This window comes from Leptonychotes weddellii, chromosome 16, assembly GCF_054177405.1.
Source record: "Leptonychotes weddellii isolate Sample4059 chromosome 16, ASM5417740v2, whole genome shotgun sequence".
Lineage (NCBI taxonomy): Eukaryota > Metazoa > Chordata > Mammalia > Carnivora > Phocidae > Leptonychotes > Leptonychotes weddellii.
The window spans coordinates 1,973,564-1,998,127 of record NC_138384.1 but is presented as its reverse complement, the minus strand read 5'-3'; the positions used below and the strand labels follow the sequence as shown (position 1 = coordinate 1,998,127).

General features: G+C 56.7%; 1 protein-coding gene across 2 annotated transcripts in view; it reads right to left on the bottom strand.

Moving 5' to 3' along the window:
• Positions 1-8,128: 8,128 nt before the first annotated feature.
• FBXO31 (F-box protein 31) overlaps positions 8,129-24,564 on the bottom strand; it is a 41,646-nt gene continuing 25,210 nt past the window's right edge. For both annotated transcript variants that reach the window (XM_081806266.1, XM_081806267.1), the window contains 6 exons: positions 21,419-21,586; positions 20,707-20,781; positions 14,896-15,005; positions 14,113-14,266; positions 12,575-12,969; positions 8,129-9,752 (listed from right to left, as the gene is read on the bottom strand). In XM_081806266.1, the coding sequence (XP_081662392.1) occupies positions 9,530-9,752; positions 12,575-12,969; positions 14,113-14,266; positions 14,896-15,005; positions 20,707-20,781; positions 21,419-21,586 (1,125 nt within the window). In that variant the 3' untranslated portion in view covers positions 8,129-9,529. The remainder of the gene's footprint in view (positions 9,753-12,574; positions 12,970-14,112; positions 14,267-14,895; positions 15,006-20,706; positions 20,782-21,418; positions 21,587-24,564) is intronic.

Genomic DNA, 24,564 nt, shown 5'->3' with positions numbered 1-24,564 from the left:
TAAGACTGAGCGTGCAGTAAGCCTCCCATGCAGGTCAGCTGTCATTACGTGAGTGTGGCAGATCCTATTTTTTCCCTATATTTTCCTTGTCCCTCCCTACTTCAGCCAGGGGTTGGCTCACAGCCACTGCCTCAGAGGAGGGAAGTGAGACCAGAGAAGCCTGTGGCTACCAAACGTTGTTTCCAAAGCCCCCAGGTAGAGAGCACTCTGAGTCCTGGAGTCGCGCAGTTGTGCGGTGTGTTCACCGACCAAGGGTCCCCAGCTGAGAACATGAGTAGGGCTTGCATTCAGCCTGCACTGCCCCTGCCCCCGGAGGCCACCTTATATGACCTGCAGGGGAGCACCCTGGGCTAGCAGTGGCTCAGCAGACCAGAGGGGACCATCTGACCTGGCTTGAAGGGGACGGACAAGTGGTGGGCCATTGAGGCAGGCATGGCCAGCACCTGTGCATCCCCCCAGCCCCCACAGCACTCACATGCTGATGGCTGTCAACTCCTATAACTGCCCGACGACAGGACTCTCCAGACCCTTGTCCGGGGGCAGGCCAAGAGTGCCAGGGACTAATGGCCCTGGGAGTAGCCCTCAGCAGTGATGGGGAAGATGGGTAAGTATCTGAGCTTCTGTGCTGCAGGTGGGACCGCTGTGGGACGTGCTCCACACCACCTCCCAGCATCCCTGCAGGCCTGAGCCCCAGCTGCCCCCACTGCTGTCCCCTTGCTGATGCCCTGTGCACCACCCCTCACTTCCTCCCTCCCTCCCCACACCCTATCCCAGTTCATCTCCCCGGTAATAGACTTGCAGATCCTAGCTCAGGGCTGGCTTTTAGGGGAACCCAGCCAAGACCGCCCCTTCTTGCCACCCCTGTGACCGTCACCTACAGCCTGGGGTTCTCTTTCAGAGTGTCATGAAGCCTCGTACCGCCTGCCTGGGACTGGGGCCACCTCTGCCGTCGGAGAGCTGGTGGCAGAGCGGGACTCTCCACAGTCACTCTTGCATGTGGTGAGGGCGGCAGGCTGTGGCAGCATGAGGCCAGGTGAGCGCTAACAAAAGCTTTAAAAACCAAACAAACCCTGGGCAGGTGCGGGGAGACCAGCAGAAGGAGGGCAACTGCCGCCTTGCCGGGGCAAGATAAGGGACAAGTCACCAAACAGCCAGAGATGGGGACAGACGTTCTTCTCCAGTCCCTTGTTCCAGACTGGACTTCCCAATGATGTGAACCTCCTGTAGGAGTGGAAAGAGAAATGGGCCTGTCCTCTACTCCAGACGAGGACCCAACCCCACAGTTAGAAGCAGGGTTTGGGGAGGCCTCTGTGTGACCTGATGGAGCTGGCTGCCAAGACAGAGGGCCCAAAGTGGCAGGTCACACCCCTACCCCTGCAGGTGGACAGAGCAAGGGACAGATCATCCAGCAGCAAGGACACTGTCCTCAGGACCCTGCCAGCCACCACCATGCTGGCCCTGGGGACCGTGGCTGGAGGACTGTCCTTTCCACATGTCCACGTCCGTATCCTTGAGAACGTTGTTACTGCTAACCCAGAAAAGAACCCAGAAGTTGTGATTTTGTTTTGAGGTTTGTTATTACAGGATAACCTTGCATGATGGACCCATGACAGGCACAGAGGAGCCCTACAAAGCTAAATCCTGTGGGTTTGGTAAAAACATGATTTAAAAAATTTTTTTCAAACTTTTTTTTTTAAAGTAATCTCTGCACCCAACGTGGGGCTCAAACTTACATTCCTGAGATCAAGAGTTGCACGCTCCTGTCCCCCATTGGGGGCACTTTGAGATCTCTTGGAAGTATCCCTTCCCGGTCCAGTCTGGGTCACGGTCATATCAGGTGCCACCGACTCCTGTGGTGTATTAACGGCCCCCGGGATCGAGGACTCCCTTTTTCACTCTGACTGGGGCCCTGCATATGTGACCGGTCCCCGCTGTGCAAGTCAGCTGTCCCAAACCCTTACCTTTCCTTGTGGGATCGCAGGCTCCGTCGTCACCCCTTATTCTCCCCACCTCTCCAACCACAACATTCTAGAACTCTCTCTGTGATGCACTGTGGAACCTGGGCTCCCTTTCCTTCTCCTTCACCATGTCCTGTGCTCTGCCAGGGGATAGGGCACCACCACCATCCTTACTGTCATCAGAGCGCCACGAGAGGGACACAGTCCGAGCCAGACAGCCAGGGACCTGTCCCTGTCTCACCCCAGCACCAAGGACTCACATTCTAGTGCTTTCCATGAGATCCCCAGAGCGTCTTCTAGGAGAGGGGCTCCGTGCCATGGCTCCACGCCATGTCTCCCCATGCCCGTGGTGCCCTGTGGGAGCCTGCCTCCCAATAGAACTGTGGAATGTTAGAAGCAGTGGGGGTGAAGCTCCATGGTGATGAGGGCCGTTCACCCAGGCTCCGCAGCCTCTGTCCCCATCCTGGGTCCGGGAGGGAGCCTGAGGAGAGGACGGGAATTGGGTCTAGGTCCTCACCGGCCTCCTGGGCCCTGGTCCACGGGGGTGCTCGGCAGCCGCTCTCTTAAGAGTCTGCAGGAGGGCTGACCAGCCCATGCACTGCAGGGCTCAGGGCTCCCCTCCTCCCCTCCCCAGGCAGGGGTGGCTGCGTCCGGGCTCCTGTTGTCCACCGAGGAGTCACAGGCTCTGGTGAGGTGAGCCCTGGGGCCAAGCCACTAGCAGGTGGGACCTGAGACCGCATGTGGCCCAGCAGCACAACCCAGACAGGAGTGGAATCAGATCTACACCCCAGCTCTCCCGTCTCATTCCCCGAACCCCACATCCAGCTGTGCACGACTCCTCATCCAGACTCTGGTCGCTGCCAGGCCATGCCAGTTCTAATCCGAATCCCCACAGCAGCCTGGTATAGGGCACCTCCCACCTGCACCTTCCTCACCAGCTGTCCCTTCTCAGCGTGGCCATCAGGGCTCCCGGGGGCTCGCAGTTAGCGCCCCAGGCCTCCCTCGGCCAGAAGGACGCTGTGTCATGTGCACCTATGTGGCTACAAGCACAGATGTGCACTTACAGACGCGCACAAACTCGCACGGCCTACTGGTGGTATTAAAATGTCAGGGCGAGTATGAGGGGAAAGGTCTAGAAAGGCTCCTGGGAGGGAGAGGATAATGAAGAAAAGGCTGAGAGGCGCTGCTCACCGCAGTGCTCTCCTGGAAACCGGACATTCCAAGCAGGCAACGCTACAGGGATGGAGGCGGAGCAGGGGCTGCGGGTGGGGTGCTGACGGCGCAGGGCAGCACCAGGGAATGGAAGCTCCGGACCCCAACCGTGGCACTTGACGGAGCTGTGTGCACACCCATGAAACACGTGCACACACTGAACAGTCCCACGAATTGTAACACAGAAACTAACCGAGATAAAAAAGGACAGCTCAACCATTTCTCACTAAAGAGCGAGGCAAACAGCCGATAGTTGAAAGTCACGTTCCTCTGCATCCTCTTCCCAAAAGATGCTGGAAAAGGAGATGCGTGTTACGCAGCACGGAGGACAGCCACGGACGGGCCGCCACGCGGCAGCATCAGAACCCTGTGGGGGGTTTCGGAAGCTACGAGTGCTCGAACCCTCTCCCCAGCGGCCGTGGCTCAGCACCCCAGGGCTGGGCAGGCATCTCCCTCTCCCACCCCGCCACCCCACAGGGAGCCAGCCCATCGGTCCAAGTGGCCAGCAGCACGACTTGTAACACACGGTCCACACCTCCTCCCGACCACCAGGCACCGGGGCAAGTGTGCTGGGGAAGGCAGCGCTGGACCTGGGAGGAGCCAAAACCCTGGAGCACCAGAGAGATCCAGCTCCTGGGCCCCTGCTGAGGTTCTGGGAGTGATGTCCCTCCTGGGCTGAGGGAGATGGGTGAGGACACAGCACCCACCCACTGACCTGGCTCTGCAGATGCTGGGCCAGGCATCGCCCAAGCTAGGCACCACAGGTCCAAGTGCGCCCACGTCCACGTTGGCCTTGACCCCTCACTGCACTGGGGATACACCATTCCACACCCTAATAGGGTGCCCCCGAGTGTCCAAAGGAGGCCCCTAGGCCCATTTGGGGGACATTTCATGCTGTGACCTCTGCAGGGCAGAGACCCCACTGCTGGTTCACTGCTGTGTCCGCAACGGGCAGCACCATGTTTGGGGCATGGAGGTGCAGGTACTGACCCAGTGGTTCTCCACAAGGTGATGACCCACAGGGGACACTGGCCATGTCAGCAGACGTTTTGGGTTGCCATGACAGAGGAGACCAGGAATGTTGCTCAGTGCCCTACCACATGGGATGGCCCCAAACATGGAGACTCAATGCCCAAGAGAGAAGGCTCCAAACAAGCAGCTGGGGTTGGGGACTGAGCAGCGCCAGGCGTTGCTGTGGGCTGCTCAGCAGCTCTGGGTCTGCGGCTGGACCTGGGCCAAGGCATGTGCCCACAGTGGGAGAGCAGGACCATCTGGGGAGGGAATGCTGGGTCACTTCTCAGGCCTCCCTCTAGCGCTCCCCACGTATGTCCCAGCAGTCCACGACCTCCTTCCCTCTTGTCTGCTCCCAAAGAAGCACCTGTTCATCCCAGGACTGGGCATCTACAGAAGGGCCAGTGGGGGGTGGGAAGGGACTGTAGGTGCCACCCTCAACGTGAGCAGAGCAACTATTCCCTGCAGCCGTATGTTTCCAAAAACCAGGTGCTGGGAAGGCAACCTTCCAGCACTCCTAGATTTTCAGTTCGTGCTGGCTGGGGTCCCATGTGCATGCAGCGACCCTAAATCCCCACCAGAGGCCAGACTACAGAAAGTCCCATGAGGGGACCCAGGGGGATGCAGGGCACACTGGGAGCTTGGCCAGGGCCCTGCCAGCACAGCCTCCCACGGGGGAAGGACTAGGCAGCCTTCTTCCAGGGGGGCTGCGGGGCTAAGCCACCGCTCAGAGGAGGGAAATCCTCCCGCCCCTGAACAGGAACATGAGGTACTTTTACTTCCTATATTAAATTCTTGCACTTTTTAACAAGAATATTACCTTTACAAACAAAAAACTCAGAAATGAGACCCTCAGCTGTGTGCCCACCACAGAGCATGGCCCCTGCCCTCATCTACCCCGTTCTTATCCTGTTCTCAGAAAAGGCAAACTCCCCTTGAATTTAGCCTGAGAAAATCCCACTGTGGCCCCAGCTTCCTCAGGGCCACTGGGTCGGTGATGGGGACACCTATCAAGCCGAGGTCAGAGGGAGGGATCCAGGGACCTACCATTGTCTGGGTTCCCAGGGATCACTTACCGCTTCATTGCACAACCGGGAAAATCAAAACGTTGTCAGGTCCAGGTGTGAGAGGCTCCCAGGGGGGCCCCCCACCCCGCCAGGATCCAGTCCCGTCCTTTGGCCCCCAGCGCCCCCCACCTCACGTTGCTCATGGCTCCGGCCTCCATCTAAATCACATCCCCCAAAAAACAATTACAAAGCACACGACAACGTTTCAAAAACTGATTTATGGAGAAACAGCCCCACAGGGTGGTCCCATCCCGGTGACAACACTGGGCGCAGGCTCAAAGCAGCCACTTCCTCGGGTCCTGGCCCTGCCGCAGGGGCATCACCCCCGCTCCAGCCCACCCCGCACCACAGCAGACGCCCGAGAGGGACAGTACCTCCCCCCACCTCACCTGTCGGCTGTCAGGGCGTGGGATTTCAGTATCAAGCAGCAGAAACGGGTTTCTTCTCCAAGTTGGTTACGTGATCTCAAAGAACAACCGAAAGTAAAATTAGGCTGAAAAAGTAAAGGTTCTGACCCCTTCCTGTGTTTTGGCGGGTCTCCCTGTGAGCACAGAAAGGGCCCAGAAGAGAGGATGTCTTCCAAGCCTCAGAGGCACCGCCGGTCACCCACGCCTCCTGAAGGCCGGCCTACAGGCCGCCAAGCTGTAAATGACACAGAGCACTCGGTAATTTGGCACTGTCTTGTTCCCATTCGCAGCTGCAGGCTAACCGACGGCGCCATGGCTTATTCCGACTCTCTAAACACTTCCGAGGATGTATAGTCAGATGACGTCCCAGACCTCCCAAAAGTAGGAACAGGAGGTCAGCCTACGTTACCTCTGGAACCAGCCAAGGACTGGGGTGCACGAGCCGCAAGCCAGGGAGGGCTGTCTGAGAACTCTCCCGTAAGCATTCCTGAAAGTTAGAGCACAAAGACAGAGGCAGAACGAGGGCTTCTGACAGAACAGGGCAGCCTCCTCAAAGCACCGGGTCTGCGCGGGGAGCTCAGAAATCCCAAGACCCCTGTGGCCGAGTTCGCCACGCCAGGGGGCTGAGCAGGGGGCCGAGCAGGGTCCTCTCCGTCTCGTGAGCACTGGAGCAGTGTGAGCTACACGGGCCACCCACAAACCGAGCACCAGCCCTGAACCGCTGCAGCTGGTGGGGCACGGGGGTGGGCTGCCTAAGGGACGGGCCTTGCCTGACCGGGCCACAGCAGCAAACCCCAGGTTCTCAGGGAGAGAGGACGTCGGACGGGCCAACTCCAGCTCGGAGCTTGTTCTGCATGAAGCGGGGATGGAGGCCTGGCCTGCTCCTTGAGCGAGCCCACTGTGGGAGTGCTGCCACCCTCCGCCTTGGCCAAGAGGAACACCAGGTACAGGCGCCCAGCCTAAGCTGCTTGGGTTGGGGCACGAGGTGAGAGAGGGAGGGCGGGAGGGTGCAGCCCTCAACACCAGCCACAGTGAGCCAGCTGCCCAGATGGAGGGACGGAGGGGCGAGGCCTGGACGGGAGGCCCAGTCTGGCCTGTGGGAGGAAGGATTCTGGAACTCCCACCACCACGAGGCCTCCAAACCTGCTCCCACCCAGCAGCAGACACTGCACGTCTGAGCTGGGTGGGCCAACATAACCAGATAGACCGCCAGGCCTGAGTGGCCAATCGCAACAGCCTCCTGCACTGAACATTCAGCCCCAGTACGTAAGAACCTCCAAGGACTCCCATCTGAAATCTCCAATCGCGGCTCTTCCTATCAAGCAGCAGAACAGCACATGCCCACGGAGGCAGACACGCACCCGAGGCTCCTCTCCTGCCACTCACACCACGACAGACTCACCCGACCTCACGGCAGCACAGTGGCAAGTAAGGGGGTGCCAACCAGGGGAAGATGGCCACACCGACCCAGGTCCACCGCCACCTTCCCCGAATCATGCAGCACGTGGGCGCAGACCGTCCCTAAATTGGGTCATTCAGGTTCCTTGTGGGGACCTGTGTTATCAAACCCCCAGCTGCCCTCAGGCTTCCAACCACAACCTCAGCCTTTCTGAATCCTCCCCTGCAACGAATTACCGGCTGGAAGCTGCCCGGATGGGCTGGTTGCCTGCTCTGCCCTCAGGCACGCCCCCTGGGGCTGGCTTGCACAGCCTCTGCACGCTCGCCTACTTAACTGGAAACCAAAACTGGCCACAGTTCCACTAAGTGGGAAATAAGACGTATGCTGGATGCCCGGCTGTGCAGGTGACAAGCCCCCACCCAGACCACTGCCGAGCCGTTCGGCCCCACAGGTCCCCGGGGCACCGCCTGATGCCAGAGCCAGGGACCCACGTGAACACAGCCAACAGCCACGGCTCGCAGGAACCATGGAGAAACCCACACTCCACAGGCAGGTTCCACCGTCTGGGTTCGAGACCGGTTTTTCATCAGAAAGGCTCATCTTCAATCTGAGTGGGCTGTACAGACAACGGGGGGCCTCGGGCGGAGCGACCTTAGAGTGAGCCTCAGGCTCGGGCGAAACGTGGCGCGCGGCAGCCGTGCGCCCCGCGGGCCTTCACTCCGTTCTCACCGAGGCTTCCCGGCCGCGGCTACCACCATGCAGCAGCAGCATGCCTGGCACAGGACACACAGTGACGGCCACAAGGGGGTGGGGGTGACAGCGCTTGGAGGCTCGGTCCTGCGGAAGACACGAAAACTGGGACCGCGCCTCAGGGCCTACTAGAAGGATGTGGGAGGTAGCCATGGTGTGTCCGACAGCCAGCCGGACGGGACCCCACCTTCTTGGCTTGCCTCCTTCCCAAGTCGGGAGCTGGGAAGAACCTCCTAGAAGGTCTGTCTTTTAGGGACCATGCCCCAGAGCTTATCAATTCTACAATTCTGGGAAGCAAAGGAAGGTCAAAGTTGCCAAAGGTACTGAAGCTAGAGCAATAGGGATTTTTTATTTTTACAAAAAGGCCAGTCAGGGAGAAATTCATCAAGAAAACATGTTTCATGGGACATCTCACGTTGGTCTCTACATGAAGGCACCACGAAGCTGCCCCCTTCCCTGGGGTCCCTTGCCCCCGGCATGAGGGCTCAGCACAGTCCACCCAGCAAGGGCGAGCAACAGGGAGGGGGACCATTGGCCTGCCTCCCCAGTGAAGCCGCCCCCCCCCACGGGAGGTGAACGTGGTGACAGCTGTCTGCAGGCTGGAGGCAGAGCTGCAGCTAATTCTTGGGGGTGTACGTGCATTTGGGGCTCTGTTCTTCAGGAGACACTAGATCAGCAGAGACCTTACAGTGGGTCCCCAAATGCAGGCGTCTCTGGGACACCGGCAGAGCACCCACAGAAGCATCTGTGCTCAGACCCCTGCCGTGGAGGATCCCAAGGGACCCTGGTCTCCAAAGTGCATTCCATCCATGGGGGTGACTTCTAGAAAGCTGCCCTGTTCCCCGCAAAGGGGCTCCAAGGTCATCTGTGCCACCACTCTGCTGCTTATACCCTCCCAAGAACAACACCTGTGCACGCTACGCAAGTGGGGGAACGCAGGGCTGTTCCGGATGCGGCCCTGCCCAATTCTGGGGCAGGTTCTGAGACCAGAGCGTGGGCAGGAGGTGGGTTGGGGGTGCAAACAAACGGCCTGTGTGGAACTGGATGCAGCAAAGGTCTTGGTTCTAAAGCTGGACAGAGGCCAGGGCCGCCAAGCCGCCGTTCCCTCCCGGCCCGCATCGCTGACCCCCTGCACTGATGCACAAACGTGTCAGAGGGGAAATGCTTTTGTCCAAACTCTAAGCAGGTTAGCGGAGAAACGGCACTTCAGTCCAGGGTCCTGGCCCAGCATCCTGGACCCCCCCGGGCCTCCGTTTGTGCACACACTGCCCCACACCCAGGCTGCCCTCGCCCCAGGCCCCTGCCAGCCTGCAGCCGCTTCCACTCGCCTCCAGCTGGCATGGCCCACACACAATCCCTCCTAGCAGCGCCCAGGGTCGCTCAGCCTGTCCCTTGAAAACCACCAGCAGGCCAAGGACAAACCCAATTTCTCCACTTGAGTTGTTCACAAAACTCTGCAGCCAGCCCTCTCAATCAGTCCCGTTCTGGTTCTTTCTTTCTTTCTTTCTTTTTGTAAGACGTGCTCAGTCAGCCTTCCCACGAGCTCCTAACGAGGACACACGCAAACGTCACACACTCTGTACAAAGAGTCTTGGGGTGGCTGGGCCGAGACTCCTACAAGGTGGGTGTTCTGGTCAGAAGGCCGAATCTCCAAAGTGCATGCTGCTTCCTTTCCCAGGTGCCAGGTCCAGGGCCCCAGGAGCTGCCCCGCAAGAAAGTGGCCCGTCAGGAGGTCAGGGACTGGATGTTCTTGAGCATCTCCTCGAAGGCCTGTGGGGACGGCGCCTCTGCATTCCGGAAGGTGGCCTGCACCCTGCTGTACAGGCTGAAGGATTTCAGCTCCAGCCAGATGAACCCGAAACGGTCCTCGTCGAATAGGATGAAGACCCCAGGGGTGCGCTCAGGGCTGGTGAAGCCGTGGCCGGCGATGAGGCCTGTGCCGTAAAAACTGTGCGAAGACAAGAGGGAAAGCGCAGGGAGGACAGTGAGAGGGGCCAGAAGGAGCGCGCTGGGCCCCGTCCCACCCCATCAGCCCCCTGCCGCAGCACCCCCACACCACAGGCCAGCCCTCCTCCCTGCCAGCAGGAAGCAGCAAGTCACGGTGCCTGAGAGAGGCCATCACCTGGACCACCAAGCAACTCTTAAGTGCCCAGTGCGCAGAGCCGCGGGCCCACGGTCAGGCTCACCCTGCTGACCGCCGCTCTGCACCAGCTCATCCAGCTAAAGAAAGAGGGTCTCGGGCAGCCCCACCGCGTAATTCTGTCCCGAAGTACACCTTCATAAAGCTGGCTCAGGTAACCAAAATCTGAATTCCCAGGACAGTTATGTCAGTACGTGAACAACTCAAATATAATCAATAAAGACTTACTGGCACCCAACCATCGTGAGCTCAGAAGGCAGAACTTTCAAATACCCGTAAAGGCCAAGTTTCAAGTTTCGAGAGCAATGTGAGACTGAGATGCATTTACGTCATTCTTGCCAAGAAATTGGTGCTCATATAGATAATGAGGAGCCGCAGGCTGGCCTGATCTCCCAGCACACAGAACGGCGCCCAGCACCCGGCCCTCCATCCACCACGCCGAGGCTCCCCTGGGCAGGAGGGGGAGAGCAGGCCTATGCATGAGGGCGAGCGGTTCGTGGGATTCTCAGGTGGGGAAATTGGCCCCAGAACCCACAGGGAGGCAAAGTGATACCCACCGAGCTTAGTACCGGAGGCAGCCATGTTCTGCACCCTCACTGGGGCAAGGCCTCGCAGACACACAAACCAAACAGGGAATGGACCACAGCACGCCCCTCCCAGGTCACAGAGACCGATGTGCGGCACGTCCCATGCCTCCACCGCAGGGCTGGCCTGAGAGCGCCCGACTGAGCCCACTGGGCTCTCGGCTAGCCACAAGACACTGCGGGCTGTTGAGTTTCATAAGGACGACAGAGCCCTTCTCTCTTACGACCACTAAAACGCTCACAACAGTTGAAATCATACTGGAACACCATTTGTATATCTCCTCTCAGGAAACCCGCATTCAGCCACTTTTGTGATAATTGTGTAACATAAAGGAAAATGGAATGGATTTCCCCTACGTGAGATAAAAGAAGAATACGTGCATTGATCTCTGCCCCGGTGCCTGGCACAGGGCTCCTGAAACCCCGGTAAATTCCTAAGGGATAAGAACACTAGCAGGTGACCAGCCAGGAACAGAAGCTTGGAATCTTGAGCGGCCCCGCCATTCTCCAGACGAGAGAGGAGCTGGAAATGGAGCTAATGATGGACCATGCCTCTGTGAGGAAGCCTCCATAATATCCCGAAGTATGGGGTTCAGGGAGCCCCCAGGTGGGGGACACCCATGTACACTCCACTTCCCAGGGGCTGGAAGCTAGTGCACTCAGGACCCTACGCCTTTCTTCATGTGGCTGCCCACCTGCGTCCTTTCTCACTCCTTCAACAAAATGGTAAACGTAGTGTCTCCCTGAGTTCTGGGAGCTGCCCCAGCCCATTAATCGAACCCGAGGAGGAGGTCGTGGGAACCCCCGACCTATAGCTGGTCGGTCAGAACCACGGTTGGGACTGGTGTCTAAGAGGACAGAGGCAGTCTTGTCGGGTCTGACGCCGTCTCTGGGGGGGGGGCGGTGTCAGGACTGAGTCCAGTGGCCGGACACCAAGCCGGTGTCGTGGAGGACTGCGTGCTGGTGTGGGGGGCACCACCCCAACGGGCACTCGGTACTCAGAACCAGTTTACCCGCCAAGCCCACACAGACACCTAAAGCCTCCCTCGGGAGCTCAGAGCCCCGCCCACATTTCTTCTATGTGTGAAGTGCCAATCAGACCGCCGCCACCAGCCCAAGACAGCAGTCAGCCCAGAAGTCAAGGAAAACAAACCTTTCCACGTAACTGGACAGACATGCAGGCCAGGCAGCTGTGATGCCGAGAGACGGACAGGTCATCCCCTCAAAGGTCCCCTAGGACAACTGTGCAGGAGAACCAACTGCACTGACGGAATATTCTAGACCTACACTGTGCAATACACATGTGGCTGCTGGCACCGGAAATGCGGCCAGTGGGACGGAAGACCCAAGTCTGTGGCTTCATTCATTCTGGTTCATTGACACCTAGGAAGCCCTGAAGTGTAGCGGGCTGGGGCGGGGGGGCCTGAGTGGCTGAGGGCAGTGACCCGAGACAAAGCCGTAAGGACAGCCGTCAAGCAAAGAGCAAGCCGGCCCTGGGGCAGGAGTGCGCTGCCAGCCCTCTGCGCACACTTTCTGAGCCGGCAGAGAAACCACAGGAAGACACAGACAGCTGACGCTGGACGGTGCTCAGCAGGGGCCGGAGGGAGACCCCCAACAGGCCTTACCTACAAGGACAACCAGGTGGACTCAAGCCGGCTTCTAGGGGGACAAAGGCGGAAGAGCCCCCTCCTTACCAGCTGCTTTCAACGCCACCTGCAGAGTCACCTGTCTACCCTGCACCTGACTGGCGAGGCGACAAAAGGCACTAGGAAGGGGGCCTCATGCCTGGCGGTTCTAATAAGCCCCCTCGGAGGCTCCCCAGGGGGGGAGGGGTCGGGAGCCTCCAAACTCCGTGCAGCCCAGGGAAGGGCGCCGTCCGCACGGGCCCAAGCTGGGACTCAGACGGAGTTGTCAGGGGCTCCCCGCCGGGTGCAGGGAGCCCCCACGCTGGCCGGCGCTGAGCCCGGCCCCCACAGCCCGTCTCCACGCAGGTGGGGAGGCAGGACTCCCCAGAAGGCCTGTCGCGGCCCACGCTGGCATTCTTACCACATCCTGCAGGTGCGGGGATAGTCCTCGTTCCTCGAGCTCACGCCCACAGGCAACACAAACGGCTGCCCCTGCCCGCACTGGGCGGGCTGCTCAGGGGCAGGCGCAGCCGCAGCCTCTCCGTCCCCAGGCTCCCCGACCTTCTCGGCAGGCAGCTCCACACTGGGCTGGGCAGAGCCCCGCTGGGGCTCCCGGGGGCTCTGCCGGCCGCGGCCCCCACCGTCCTCGAGCCCGTTCTCCTGCTGCTGTTGTTCCTGGCGCACCTGCTCCCGAACCTCCAGGACGATGCGGGAGAGCTCATTGAAGTTGCGGAGGCTCTCCACATCAGGCAGCTGGATGCGGTGCATGAGGTCGATCTCGACGGTCTGCTGCCCAGCAGGGATGTTGGGGTCACCCTGAGGGGCGAGCGTGCGGCCATCAGCAGAGACACACCACTCTGTGTGGTTTCCTGCCTAGATCACACCTCTGGCCCAATCAGCTCACTCCAGCGTTCCCACTGACTTAGCAGCATCCCTTCTGAAGAATATTTTAGAAGCCCTTAAAAAATATGTGCCTACAGCAGGCACCCCCATCTGTGAAGGGATCTTCGAAAATAGGGGCTAACAGCACCTGAGTGACCTCGAGACATGCACAGACACCCGGCATAGCGGCTCATGTGCACTTGAGCCCTCCAGGTATAAAAACCTCCCCATTCTAGAACACTGGGGCTTCGAGAAGGGCACAGACCCTCCCAGGGCCAGGCGGCAGGGCCAGACCTGAATGCCAGCCCAAACCTGTCTGCCTGGAACACAAACGCTCCTGACCCTGAACCTGGGAGACCCTCCAGGCCCTGCAGCTCCACCAGGGGCCCCAGTGCTGGGCTCTGCACACAAGGAGCCTTCCCAGAGCACAGGGACCCTGGCCAATCGAGGTCCAAGAGTACAGCTCCATGAGAACAAAGAAGAGGCACTGTTCCCCAGGACACTTCAGTGCATCTGGCAGAAACACACCCCAACTATGCAAATGACCGGTGAGCACAGTGTGGACGGTGCCCCTGCAGCAGGCCCAATGGCCAACTGGTTCAAGACCCCCATTCAGCTCAACAACCCTCTGACTGTGTTCCTCAGCTGCTGAGGCCAGGATGGCATCAGGAGCCTGTGTAATAATGCAGGAGGTCTCCGCACCTCACAGCCACCAGAGGACCTCCTGGAGCCACATACCCAGGCCCCTCCCCCACTGAATCAGCATCTCTAAGGCCCAGCATCAGGGTTTCTTCAACAGCCCCAGGGGTTCAGTGTGTGGCCATGACTGAGAGCCATGGGTAAAGCCACCTTGGAAATGCTCCAAATCCCCTGGAGGTCTTGTGAAATACAAATCCTAGTTCAATGGGTCTGGGTGGGGCCTGACAGTCTGCATTCCCAGCAAACTCCCCAGCGCAGGGGTGCCACAGGCCCAGAGTCCACTGTGAGTAGCTGGGGTGCAGCCCGAGTCAGGCTACCACACAGCCAATCAGACCGAGTTCACAGAGCGGGGCCCGCCAGGGTAGCACCCGGACTCACTGTGATCTTCGTGCCCCTGGCACGCTTCCCATGGAAGCTGAGCATGACGATCTCCAGGCCGTGGCTGCCGTAGGTGCCTTTGAAGAGGCCGGGTCTGATGAGGTCATCCGGGTGGCTGGGCGGGAGGTAGATGCGGCGGTAGGTCAGGCAGTTGCTGTGGGGGGAAGGGGAGGCATGAGAGCAGCTCCGCGGGCAGGCCAAAGTACAGAGCTCACTCACTCACCTCCCTGCCGTGTGAGGGATGGCAGACAGGGCAGGGTAGCCTAGAACAGCCGGGCTGAGCTTCCTGCCAGGCCAGCGGGGAGCGGGGGAACCCCACATTCCTGAGCCACAATCACCCCTCCTCAAAACACTTGCAAGGCACATCTCACACCTTCTCTGGAATTCTAACAGGGCTGAACAGGGGCGCACGTTCGCTCTACCAGCACCACAAGGGAACTGGGGCAGGGAGCACTCTCCAAAGACAAGGGGATGCTGCCCCTGCTCCATCACCCTGGCACAGGAACCCCAGAGACCGAGAAAGGGATGCTCACTGCACAAGGGACTATTTAAATGCGTCATGGGGACAGGGCGTGGGGCGGAGGCCAAGGCAGGAAGAGCAGCTAAGAGAGGAAGTGTCCCCCGGCAGATGTGGGGATACCACCCTGAGGCTCCAGCACACAGGCCAGGCTCGTGATGATAAATCAGACAGAAAATAGACACCAAGGTAGGGCAGCGGGGGGGCAGGGACAGAGGAGGGACAGAGACTGTGCTCACAGTACCCACAGAGGGGACTGCACTTACTCGTACTGACTGGTGTAGATAAACTTCATCAGGATGAGCTCCTGCATGTGCTCGTGGAAAATGTCCTCCAGTGTCCGCCCCCATTCTTCCCTCAGCCACGTTCGGAATTCCTTCCAAGAGAGCACAGGTCATGAAAACTACCACGACGCGCATGGAGGACTGCTCGCTGTGGCGCTAAGTGGATAAAAGCAGCACTCTTGGGGCACCCGGGTGGCTCAGTTAAGCGTCTGCCTTCGGCTCAGGTCATGATCCCCAGGGTCCTGGGATCGAGCCCCGCATCGGGCTCCCTGCTCAGTGGGGAGTCTCCTTCTCTCTCTCTCTCTCCCTCTGCCTGCCTCTCTGCCTACTTGTGCTCTCTCTCCATCAAAATAAATAAATAAAATCTTTAAAAAAATTTTTAAAAAGCAGCACTCTTACAGCTGGGGTGATGCCCTGGGCACAGCAGTGCTGGAGTCCCAGCGGGGTGGACAAGATGGAGATGAAGACTGGGCAAGAGGAGGGGGCTGCCACACTTTGGTCTCCGAGTCCCTGACCTCCTTCCTGTGAAGCTCAGCCACCAAAGGAAAGTAAAGGGCTCTGGTCCCCATTTTCCCAGAGCACACAGGCACAGACTTCAACATGCAACAACAGGGACCATGGGGTCCCTTCAGCCCGTGTCCAGAGCTCCCTAGGTAGCAGCCACATGAGCCTCACTTCTGTGGCCACCAACGGGACATGCGGTGTCTACACCGAGCCTGGTTCTGGGGCTTCTAGGAAAGCAGGAGCACAGCAGGACTCCTGTGGCTAACTCCTGTGCTGGTCACGTTGGCCAGAACTGCCTTCTGCTACTGCCGAAGAACAAGACAGGTATGGCCGGGAGGGGGGCTGGGGCAGGGAGGTGCCCTCATAGTTATGTTACACGTTCAGAAAGTTCATTTGTGAAAAGGGAGCTTTTATAAACACTGCGTCCTCAAAGCTCAGTCATTCATTATGGGATCAAACAATGTGAAGGACAGTTAGTGCTTAATAGCTTGATTCTGCACATTTAACCAAATTAATCCATCGCTCTGAGTTCCTAGCTCAATATACTGTTTCTAATGACCATGCAGAGTTAGTTCTACAAACAGAAACAAAAGCAATTTAACCACAACAACAAACCAAGAGAGCTATAATCTTTCAGTTGCTTTCCTATGTTCCCGCCCAAACTCTGGCCACGCACAGAAACCCCTCACTGCAGTGACAAGCACACAGCTACAAGGCCACAAGCTCATTACGCACAAATCAACTGGAAGTTTCTACACCAGCGGCACGGAGTTGGAAAATGAAAAATTTTAAGTCCTATTTCTAGCAGCCTCAGACAACATGTGACTTGGGAATACGTATTAGAAAGTGCGTGCAGGACCCCTACTCTGACAGCCACAGGACTGCCAGAAGGAAACAGAGACACCTCCATGATACAGGCGCCCGTGGACCAGAAGACCAAGTACCAAGCCAGCAATTCTCTCCAAAGGCATCTATGGACTCAATGCCATGGCAGTCCCAGTCCCACCAGGGTCTCTGTACAAACCGGTAAGCCGATTCTGAAATTCACATGGAGCTGGAAAGGACCGACAATGTCCAAAGCAATCTTGCAAAAGAACAGGGCTGGAGGAACTGCACCAGTTCATGGTGTGACTTACTATAAAGCTGCAGTAATCAAGACAGTAGTACAAACATTGGGGTCAACAAATACACCACCGGAATGAAACGGAGAGCCCAGAAACAGACCCATTCATCTAGTCAGCTGCTTTCCGACAAATACATCCAATCCACCCAATGGGAAGTGGAAAGTCTCTTCCACAAATGATGCTCCAACGACTGGACATCCATATGGAGAAAAGGACCACGATCCCTGCCTCACACCACACACAAGAAATAATTCGAGATGGGCCATAGACCCAAACACAACGTGAAGCTACCAAACTTCTGAAGAGGAGACTCTGCAGCTTAGGGATAGGCAAAGTCTTTTAAGACACAGACAACAATAATCACAAAAGAAAAAACTTGACAAATTAGACTTCACCTCAAAACCTTCCACTTCAATGGAGTAAGGCCCTAAAAAATCAAACAGATAACGAAGAGATAAAAATGGAAGTGAGCTAATGTAACAAGTAGGGATTTTATGTTACCACGGTGAGTAATCAGACTTAAGCTAAATACCATGAGGCTGACTCGAAAGGAGTCATAATCTTATTTACTTTGCATGAAAAGGTCAGAGTCGTTAGAAATACCAACTAGACCCAATTACTCAGAACAAACACCTTTGAGATACGTTCATTATGAAATTATCTCATGAGCTATGCATACACAAGGAGAAACACAGGGGACGAGAACATACACGACAAGAATAGTATTTACGCAGGGCTTGCTCACAGGTGCTGGCATTCTATGATCATCCCCTCCATCTGCACACCAGTCCAGGGGAAGGGTGCTCACACCCTTCCTGTTCTACGGAGATGTGGGTTCACAGAGTTTGAGAAACCTTCCCCAAGTCACCCAGCTAGTATGCAGCAGGATCAGAGCTACTCCTGAGCCCACGTGCTAAGGGGCCTGGTTTCCACCCGGGCCAAGAGGAAGGCCGGCAGGAGCAAAGGAGGCAGGGGGCTCACCCACCCTGGTGGGTGGTAAATGAGGACCAGCAAACTAACAACACATAACAAGAATCTGGAACAGGGCCTTTTACCTGGCAATCCCATTTCTGTATGATCCAAAAACCAGGTAAGGTTTTTGCACAGAGTTCCGGCAGTAACACCTGGAGGCTCTCAGCCTGGCGCTAAGGCACTCACACGCCCTGCCCTACTCAGTCCTCCAACCCCCGCAGGGGTCCACATTTCACAGATGAGGACTGAGGCTCTCAGAGAACAAGTCACCCAAGCGGAAGGTCAGGAGGGGGAGCACAAACCCCATGTCTGACCGCAGGAGAGCAGTTACGCTCAGGCAATCACCCTATGGATGACGGATGGAACAGTGCTTTAAAAATAAAGATTAAAAGAATTCTAATGAGCCTGGAAAATATTTCTGGAAGAGCTAAAAAGCTTAAAAAAAAAAAAAAAAGACCCAAATTAGATGGAGTTAGATCCCAGTTACATAAACAAAATTCGGAGAACAAGAAGGGATGACGGAGGACGGGTGTGGGGGCTGCTCCTGGGTGGGGCTCCCACGACTGCGTGTTTGATGGTGAGAAGATATCATTTTCAGTACATGAGACAAAGAAACAAAAACAACTTGTGTCCAGTCAAGAAGTCTGCATGACCAAGTGCAGAGCACACCCTGAGTGGGGCCAGCAGAAGCCCATGGCCTGGTCAGGAGGGACAAGGGACGCCCACAGCATCGCAGTGGTGGGGCCTGGCCGTCCTCTCTCCTTCCTCTCTTCCCTGTCTCTGCTCCTCCTCGTAGGCCCCGGTTCTCCAGAAGCCTCAGGCTGGGGGGCTGGACAGGCACGGGGGGGGCAGGGAAGATGGCAGCTGGGCCTTGCCATCATCTGTGAAGGGAGGCCAGGGGAGACGAGTCTGGGTAGGCCTGAGGGCCTGCCCTGCTCACAGGAACCCAGGAGAGGGGCTGCAGTGTGCAAAGCACACAGGTCACCCGGAGGCATTGTGAGGGGCAGGCCGAGGCCACCGCAGCCTGAGACATCAGATCACACCACGGCAGTCTGGACTTGGCATTCAAAGGTGGACATGGCGGCAGAAACCCCGGGACCGGAGCTGGGTGTGAGCACTGGAAGGGCTGGTGAGCAAGATGCAGTGCATCAGCCAGACACCTGCAGGGCGGCTGTGGCCTTCACAGGGGAATGACGGGAGACTCACTGGTTCCTTCATGGGCAGCACTTCTCAGAGAGCACGGCCTGCAGAGGGGGACCGCCAGGGCATCCCCCACAAGCTCTCAGAATGCCACACAGGGTGGAGGACAGTGCAGCACCAGGCCAGCCCCTGGGGGCATGAGAGGATCCCCTGCCCAGGAGACTGCGCGCCGCCCTGTTCCCCTGCTAGCCCTGTTGGCCGCCAGGAGCCCTCCGTCCCCTGTGGTCCCCAGAATTTTAAATGCCCATCAGCTACCGGAGCACAGGACAGCCAGAGTGCACAGCTCAGCCTTTCACCTCGGTGTGCAGAGCTATCAGGAACATGGCAATGTCCCCCCACAGCCTGTCCTCTCTCCCTGGGGCCTGAAGCCATTCCCCTGGGTCTGAAAGACTCCATGAGAAAGTGAAGACATTTCTGGCTGACTCCTGAACCGGCAGGAGACCCTGTCCCCACACGGCTGAGGGGACAGACAGGGGATGGACAGAGAGAAAAGCAGGCGAGAGAGGGACAAGTGACCGTGGGGCCACACAACAAGTTCTCCAGAACTCTGCTCTGCCCGGTGGCACCGCGTCTCCCCGATGGGCTCGGCAGGGGAAGACAGACACCTCTGACTACATAAAAATTAAAAACAAGAAAACTCCTGGAAAAAAAATATACCATAAATCAAACTAAAAGACAAAAACATGAGGAAAAATACTTGCAACCACACCTGAAAGACTGATTTTCTAATATGAAAAAAAAGCTCCTACAAATCAACTAGAAACATACCAGCACCAGAGAGAGCAGCGAGGATGTTTACTAACAAACATGTCACAGAAAAGCAGCCCCGGGGAGCCCTTAGCCAGGCCCCTAACCTCAGCCTCGGGCACGGTCGTGGTCACAGAAATGCAAACTGACGCCCCAGTCCCGAGACCAGCAAAGCTTTACTCCCACCCAGCGTGCACGTGTTCTTAGAGTTTCCACAAAGGACTTGTGTTAGTACTTTCATAATCAGAAAAAATGCCACTCCACTTCAAAATCACACAGACGCGGCTTACAAGACCTTTTTCTGATCCCAGCATACGTATTTCCAGAAATTCACTATCTGGCCTTTTTAAGGTTCACAGCTGAGGAGTTTCTATTCTCAGAAAACACATCGACCTTTTTCACTGAAACGCAGACTGGAGCACTCACCTGTACGTTGTGTGTGTGACTGTATGTGCCCAGGCTTCGACAACGGTGTTGTGAATGAAAAATGCACCGTCACCTTCACAGGCCATGTATGTGAGAAAACAGGGCCTCGTCTACCTCCAAAGGACTCCCGCGAGCACCTGTGTGCACTCTTCAGACGCAGACATGCGTGCGTATGAATTTACCTTACACCTCCCCGCAATTCTCTGGCTAACAGGGAAGCTGTCAGACTCAGAACTTGAGAAATACACAGCCATTAAATAAATGTAAGTTCAATGAGCATCCTACATTTTAAAAGTTCAAGGTTTTCTTAAGAATGTTCTGAAACAGCAGTATGACTTGGATCCTCAGAAAAGGAAAACTCAAAGGCAATGTGAAAGTATCCGTGCAAATAAAAGGAAGTGCTAAGAAGCTCGCGGTGTGGCTCAGAGCCAGGCCTCCACGCTGCGCTGCCAAGACTTGGAAATCTCAGCCACTAGGCCCGTCTGCGGGGAGAACACAGAGGCTCCAAAAAAGCCCCCTGGTCTCCATGCAAACTCACATCCAAGAAGAAATCTCCAGCAGCACACGGACACTCTCGCCAAAGGGGCGAAAGAGAGCAGATCAGAGGGAACGATTTCTCTGGGGCTCGTTCACTCTGAGGGGCGGCAGGGAATGAAAGCCTGCGAGCATGGACACGAACAAGGACATCCTGACGGAAAAGCCAGACGCACACATCGGGATGAGCCGGGGAGACGGCCCCTCGTTGGGGGCTCACTGGCGATGTCAAACCATTCAACCCCATCACAGCCGCGCCATGGGAACAGAAGGTGTACGGGCTCACCTCCTGCCTCCCGCCAGACATCCTGTGGTGGTCAGTCTGGTTGCACTTGGTGGAGAACTCGTCCTTCTTCACAATCTTGAGCATTCGCCACAAAGGAGAGGGGAGCGTGTCAGTCATGGGTGGCACGATCAACCTCTCCCGCACCGACAAACCCCACATGTGTACAGAAGCCCAAGATGCCACCGTATCTCGGCCAGTCCAAAGAAGGGACCTCAGAGCCACCCTGCGCACGCAGTTCCTTCTCAGGGGAAGGTGCATGTGCGTCTTCCCAGGAGGACATCTTACAGCAGGAAAAGGGGCTGTGCTTTCGTCGTGTGTTAGGGAACACACGTGCTGATTGGGGTGGCTGTCTGCCAAACCATTATCAGAGAGCAGCGTGTCTTACTCCAAGTTTATATTCTTGCAAAGAGGAAACCAGGGAGCAGTGAGGAATCACGACAAAAACAACGAGTTCCAACTGAACGCAGAATCCCTGGGGGGTCCCAGCGAGAGAGTCTCTGAAGGGCACATCACTAACGCACCCCGGAGTGGGGCTGAGCCCCCGCTTCCTCCTGTGCTCACTGCTCGGTGTGGACACAGGTCTGCAGCTGGAACACCACAGCCACTCAGCCAGCACCCCACCCCAGCGGCCACTGGGACCGGGGCGGACAAAGGAGCCCTAGCCCCTTGCCTGCACATGGCTGCCACGCCTCAGGGAGCCCCGAGCGCTCACCTGAATGTGGCCGTTGTGGGGCCCTCTGTGGCCATACATGCACTCCACCGTGGCAGACTTTCTCTCCATCAGGTGGACTCTGAACAGGGGCTTGAATCGCATTGGGTCGTCCACATGAGGGTCATGGGGAGGCAGGTACATCCAGCCAATGATGAACAAGCCATCCACCTGCAGGGAGGAGAAAGGGCACAAGTCCACACAAGGCTCAGGATGAGGTGCCGAGGGAGAAGGTCCCCAACCTACCCTGTCCGCAAGAACCATCCTCGTCCTCACACAGCAGCCCCGCTGACTCTCGGGGCCAGGGAACATCGCGGCGCCCCCATCTAGCGTACCACAGTGAGCATGGCCCATCTACCAAGTGCTTGTTAATTAGAAGTAGTTATTGATTGTAAACAGGGTGACTGTCGTTGGTAACACTGCATCAACACTGAGATCTTTTTTTTTTTAAGATTTTATTTATTTATTTGACAGAGAGACACAGCGAGAGAGGGAACACAAGCAGGGGGAGTGGGAGAGGGAGAAGCAGGCTTCCCAAGGAGCAGGGAGCCCGATGTGGGGCTCGATCCCAGGACCTGGGATCATGACCTGAGCTGAAGGCAGATGCTTTTTTTTTTTTTTTTAAGATTTTATTTATTTACTTGAGATAGAGAAACAGAGAGCGAGAGAGGGAGGCAGAAGCAGGCTCCTCTCTGAGCAGGGAGCCTGATGCGGGGCTCAATCCCAGGACCCTGGGACCATGACCTGAGCCGAAGGCAGACGCTCAACGACTGAGCCACTCAGGCGCCCCAACACTGAGATCTTCTAAGAGAACAGAACTTAAATGTTTTCACCAAAAGAGAGAGAATAAAAATGTGAAGTGGTGGACATGCTAATCCTAGACGGCAGGAACCCTTGCACAAAGTGTACAAATACCAATCACCGAGACGTACTTGTCATGCACCTTACAATCTTACCTGTGCACTATTCCTCAATAAACCTGGAAATAAAGGGATACATGCCTGCAGCATTATTTACAATAGCCAAGATATGGAAACAGCCCAAGTGCCCATCGACAGGTGGATGGATAAAGAAGATGTGGTGTGTATGTACCATGAACTACTACTCAGCCATCAGAAAGGATGAGATCATGCCATTTGCAACGACATAGATGGAGCTAGAGAATATTATGCTAAGTAAAATAAGTCAAAGACAAATACATAGGATTTCACTCATACATGGAATTTAAGAAACAAAACACACAAAAGCAGCAGAAACAGAAGGATAAATACAGAGAACAGAGATGGCTGCCAGGGTGAGGGGTATGGGCCATATGGGCGAAGGGGAGGGGGAGGGACAGGCTCCCCGTTGCGCGATGACTAGGTCACAGGAATAAGTCAGATGCGTTTGTGAGCACAGCGTCACAGACTGTGTCACCCAGCTGAAACTCATGTAGTTACCGTGTGTCAGCTACACTTCAGTAAAAATAAATTCTGACAGAAAAAATAAGTAGATTTTGTTTAAAAAGAGGAAGAAAAAAAAAAGGTAGTTCAACCTAAACCTAAAAGCAAGCCTTCTGGAGAGAAGGGCCAGCTCTGAAGTGGAGGGAAAGACCAGATGACGCTAGAAAGAAGCAGGAGGCCCCCAGTCGGCCCCTGACCCACCAGAAACGGGGGCTGCTTCCGGCAGCAGAGACCTGCGAGGCACACAGACACCACGTGAGGGCTGCTGCAGACTCAGTTCCAAGCAAGCCTCGTGCAAAGCAGCTCCGCGGCCCTCAGGGAGACGGACGTGGACCAGGCCTCAGGCCACATCGTGCGTCCCCACCACGTCTGTATGGCGGGGGAAGGACAAGGCCCACGTGCAGAGAAACACCCACATTCTTCAAAGATCCATATGGAAGTATTAACAGAGGAAACGGCACGGGCCTGGGATCTGCTTTAAATGCCTGAAAATCAGAAGCAAAGGGAGGAGGCAGGTGCCGTGGGCTTGCCGCCCTTGACAACGGAGGGCGACCACTCTGCCATCACTCTTCCAGTTCACGCAACGTGGCGGCGGACAGGTCAGAGTGACAAGGTGCCTGCGGCGGAGACGGGGTCAGAGTGACCAGGTGGCAGAGACGGGGTTGGAGCGACGAGGCGGCCGCGGCGGAGACGGGGTCAGAGCGGGGAGTGGTCCCCAGGCACAGCACGCCGCACGTTCCCCGAGGCCAGAGAGCCAGCCCGTAGTCAGGGGAGACTGGGTGCCCAGTGCCCGGCTCTGGCTCACACATTTCTGCGGCGATCCAATCCAATCCGACCCGATCCGACGAGGGCGAGCTGGCCCTGTTCTGTCATGGCTCCATTTTCCCCTAATTATCCCCTGCTTTCAGAAGCTGCAATTTTTTTTTTTTTTAACTCTATTAGTCACTGCCAGTAAGAAAAACAATTATCACCCTCCCTGCCTAAAGCATGGAAGGCAGCCTGCCCACACGGGGAGCAGTTTGGCTTGTCCTGTGAGGAACATTCTAAATCCAAGGCTTTCCCCAGTGATGTTAAACATAAACATAAAGTGTGTTTCTTAACGGATGTTTCCAAAGAATCATAAAGAACATGAAGCAATATTTATCCCTGTCCAAAACCCCACCTGGTGAGCAAAATGCAGAGTAAAAGAGCACCCAGAGTCCCCAGGGGGCCCATGCGGGGCAAGCTCAGAAGGGCCCACACCAAGGCCCCGACGTGCCGTTTGAGAGACGTGCTCACGGCTGCTCCCGTGAGCTAGGGATTCCGGTCCTCCGAGGGTGTGTGCAACCAGGGGGGAAGCAAGATCAGAAAACCAGCGCTCCCCAAAGGGCACCAGACTTCATTCCCAGTGAAGCATCAGCAGCAGCGACATGGGGGCCAGGCACCGAGACACCCCCCAGCCCCGGGGCTTCTGTGAAGAGAGCACACAGCAAGCTCGAGGAGGACGGCCACACTACAGAGCCCCAGTAAAGTGCCACATCCTACGATACAGATGCCCGTAAAGCACGAAAAATGAGCAGCTACCTTTCAAAACATGATAGGCAAGGGACTGAACAGCATCTAAAAATGAGACTGCAAGACTTTTCTCCTGCCTAGAACCCAGGGGCTTACGCCAACCAGCCCCGCCTGCTGACACCAGCTGTCTGCACACACCACAGTTTAAATGCT